The sequence below is a fragment of the Montipora capricornis genome, chromosome 4 (genome assembly GCF_036669925.1).
Source record: "Montipora capricornis isolate CH-2021 chromosome 4, ASM3666992v2, whole genome shotgun sequence".
Classification (NCBI taxonomy): Eukaryota; Metazoa; Cnidaria; class Anthozoa; order Scleractinia; family Acroporidae; genus Montipora; species Montipora capricornis.
The window spans coordinates 22,706,843-22,709,690 of NC_090886.1; the positions used below are offsets into that span (position 1 = coordinate 22,706,843).

General features: G+C 37.4%; 1 protein-coding gene across 1 annotated transcript in view; it reads left to right on the top strand.

Annotated features, from left to right (window-relative positions):
* Positions 1-1,908: 1,908 nt before the first annotated feature.
* LOC138044816 (uncharacterized) overlaps positions 1,909-2,848 on the top strand; it is a 5,947-nt gene continuing 5,007 nt past the window's right edge. The window contains exon 1 of the mRNA XM_068891229.1: positions 1,909-2,170. Coding sequence (XP_068747330.1) covers positions 1,909-2,170 — 262 coding nt within the window. The remainder of the gene's footprint in view (positions 2,171-2,848) is intronic.

Here is a 2,848-nt window from a genome sequence, read left to right on the forward strand (position 1 = left end):
TGTTCCATATAACTGTTTCAGATATATCTTCATGTGAAGGACTGTCATTCCTTTGTTTAGCTCCCTAGCACTCTACAAAACATGCGAAACATTCTTTGTAGTACTTAGGAAGATTAATTGGAAGTTTTTTCAAGTCAAAATCACAACAAAGAATGAATTTGCCCCCAATCGGCTTGAGATAGTGCAATAAAAACGTTTTCCAAGCACTCATTTGATCATTGGCAAATTTTTTACAGCACATTATTATTTGTGTTTTAACAATTGATTCTAAATGGGGGGCTTTGAGACCACCATATTCAACGTCATTAACAAGGGAGGGCCGTTTAACCTTGTCTGTGCCTTTCCATGTAAAATTATATATAATGCTATTGGCTTCTTTGATCACTTCTTTGTCTAAGCTAATTAAGCCAGCACGGTACATAATTATTGGAATTACAAAGGTTTTAACAATTTGAATTCTGCCGATAACAGTGAGGTCTCTCCACCTCCACAACTTAAGCTTTTCTTTGATACAGTGCATGATTTCATCGAAATTAAGCTTTTGCCTAAGGGCAACATCATACGTGAAATGCACGCCCAGGATTTTCACTGCCCTCTTAACTTAAGCCTTCCTTATTTCAGTTTCATCATTCACATGTTTTGGAAGGTGATTCCCAAGAAAAAGTATCTCCGTCTTATTATAATTAATGTGGAGTCCTGAACATTTACGAAATTCTTCAGTTGTATCAAGAAATCTATTGGATGATTGCGCATTTCTCACAAATCCTGTTAAATCATCTGCAAATATTTGCAATTTGATGTCGTTGCCATCTACATTAACACCTCGAATACTTGCATCCCCACGTATTCTTGTGGCTAAAACTTCTAAAACTATATTAAAAAGGTATGGCAAAAGTGGGTCACCCTGCCTAACGCCTGTTTGAATCAGAAAATGACCACTAGCAAATCCGTTATTAACAACACAACTTGAAATATTCTGGTAAAAAGTACGAACCCACTGAATAAAGGAAGAACCAAAGCCAAAGGTGGAAAGTGTCTCATACAAAAACTTCCTATTAACCGAGTCAAAGGCTTTCTGGAAATCAACGGCGACCATACGACCGTCAATTTTATATCTTTCAGTGTACTCCAATACAATGTCAATTGTGCGTATTGCATCAAATACAGTTCTTCCTTTGACGTAAGCACTCTGATTGTAATGAATAATACTAGGTAAGATAATTTGTAATCTTAAAGCAATCGCTTTTTTGGCATCAACATTGATCAGCGATATTGGCCTCCAATTGCTAATTTTTCTCTTGTCCTTATCTGTTTTTCCCAAAATAGTTATGATAGCTTGTTTTTGCGAATTCGACAATTCACCATAATCATATGAACAGTTAAGACTGTAGTAGTACTACATCCCAAAAAGCAATATAAAATTCGACTGTAAAGAACATCGTTTCCTGGTGATTTATTTTTCTGAAAAGATTGTAAACTCTTGAAACATTCCGAAGCAGTTAATTTTCCGTCACACAGCGTAGCCTCTTCATCTGACAGCTTTGATATTCCCGGATTGCCTAGAAAGGAATGCAGCAAATTCGCTGATGTGTTAAGAGGTTCTGATTTGTACAAATTAGTGTAGTAATTTTCCACCTCAGCCATAATTTTTCGTAGGTTCGTGGTCAGAAAACCATCTTTACTGAAAACTTTCCGGACCAAGCTTTTTGATTTCCTACTGGTTTCAAGACTTAAAAAATATTTATTACTTTTTTCACCAAATTCATACCACCTAGCTCTTGAGCGAATAATCACACTCATTGATAAATGCTCATAAATGCTTTCGGGCTGAAATGTAAGAGCTTCCTTATTGCAGTTCTTATGAAATTGATTCTGAAGTGCCCACTTTCTTACTCCCTTGTTCGCAACATGGTGGCTCTAGATCCCAGAGAAATGGTTGCAAACCCAAACATCTGCAGAGTGAAATTCAAAATGATCCTAACTATGCTTGTCAATTTAGACAAATTGATGGGTGAGAACTGCGAGAGTGTTTTGCAAGAATATTCAAACTTTTTGGACAGTGTTCCAATCATTGGCTCTGATATGTTTTCATCTTTCAACCCAAATGTTCATAGAGTTGATGATTTTTTTTCTACCCACATGACTGGTAATAACTATGCAGCATTGTTTGGTATAGTGAAAATTTTGCTGGTGCTTTCACACGGTCAGGCATCTGTGGAGAGGGGTTTTCTGTCAACAAAGAAATTGAGGTGGAGAACTTGCATGAGCACTCTCTGGTAGCTCAGCGCATCATTTGTGATCATCTAAAGGCAGGTGGTGGAGTTCGCAATGTGCCAATTACAAAGAAACTCCTTGCTGCAGCAGCTTCATCACGACAGAAATATTAGAAGCATCTACAGGACCAAAGGGACAAAAAGAAGACAGGTGAAGGACAGATGAAGAACAGAGAAAGAGAAAACACGTCCTGGATGAGATTGAGGAGCTCAAGGAGGAGAAGAAAAGGATGAAACTGGATGTAGACTCACTGGTAAAGTCAGCAGATGATTTCAGTATCAAAGCTGACAAAACTGGGCAGATGACTCTTGTGACTAAGTCCAATGCTCTTACAAAGGCAGCCAAAGATACGACTCCTCAACTGCAAGAGGTTGAGGACAAACTAAATGGAAAGTTGGAAGCTGTAAAACGCTGCTGAAACATTTTGGTATCATTTATGTTGAACTAAAATTATTGTATTTCTGTATTTCAAATTATTTCTGTACCTCACTTTCCAAAATGTCGTTTCAGGGACTAACGTCATCAACCATGGCTGAGCTATTTACATACCGTAAATAGGTTATAACTGAATTGA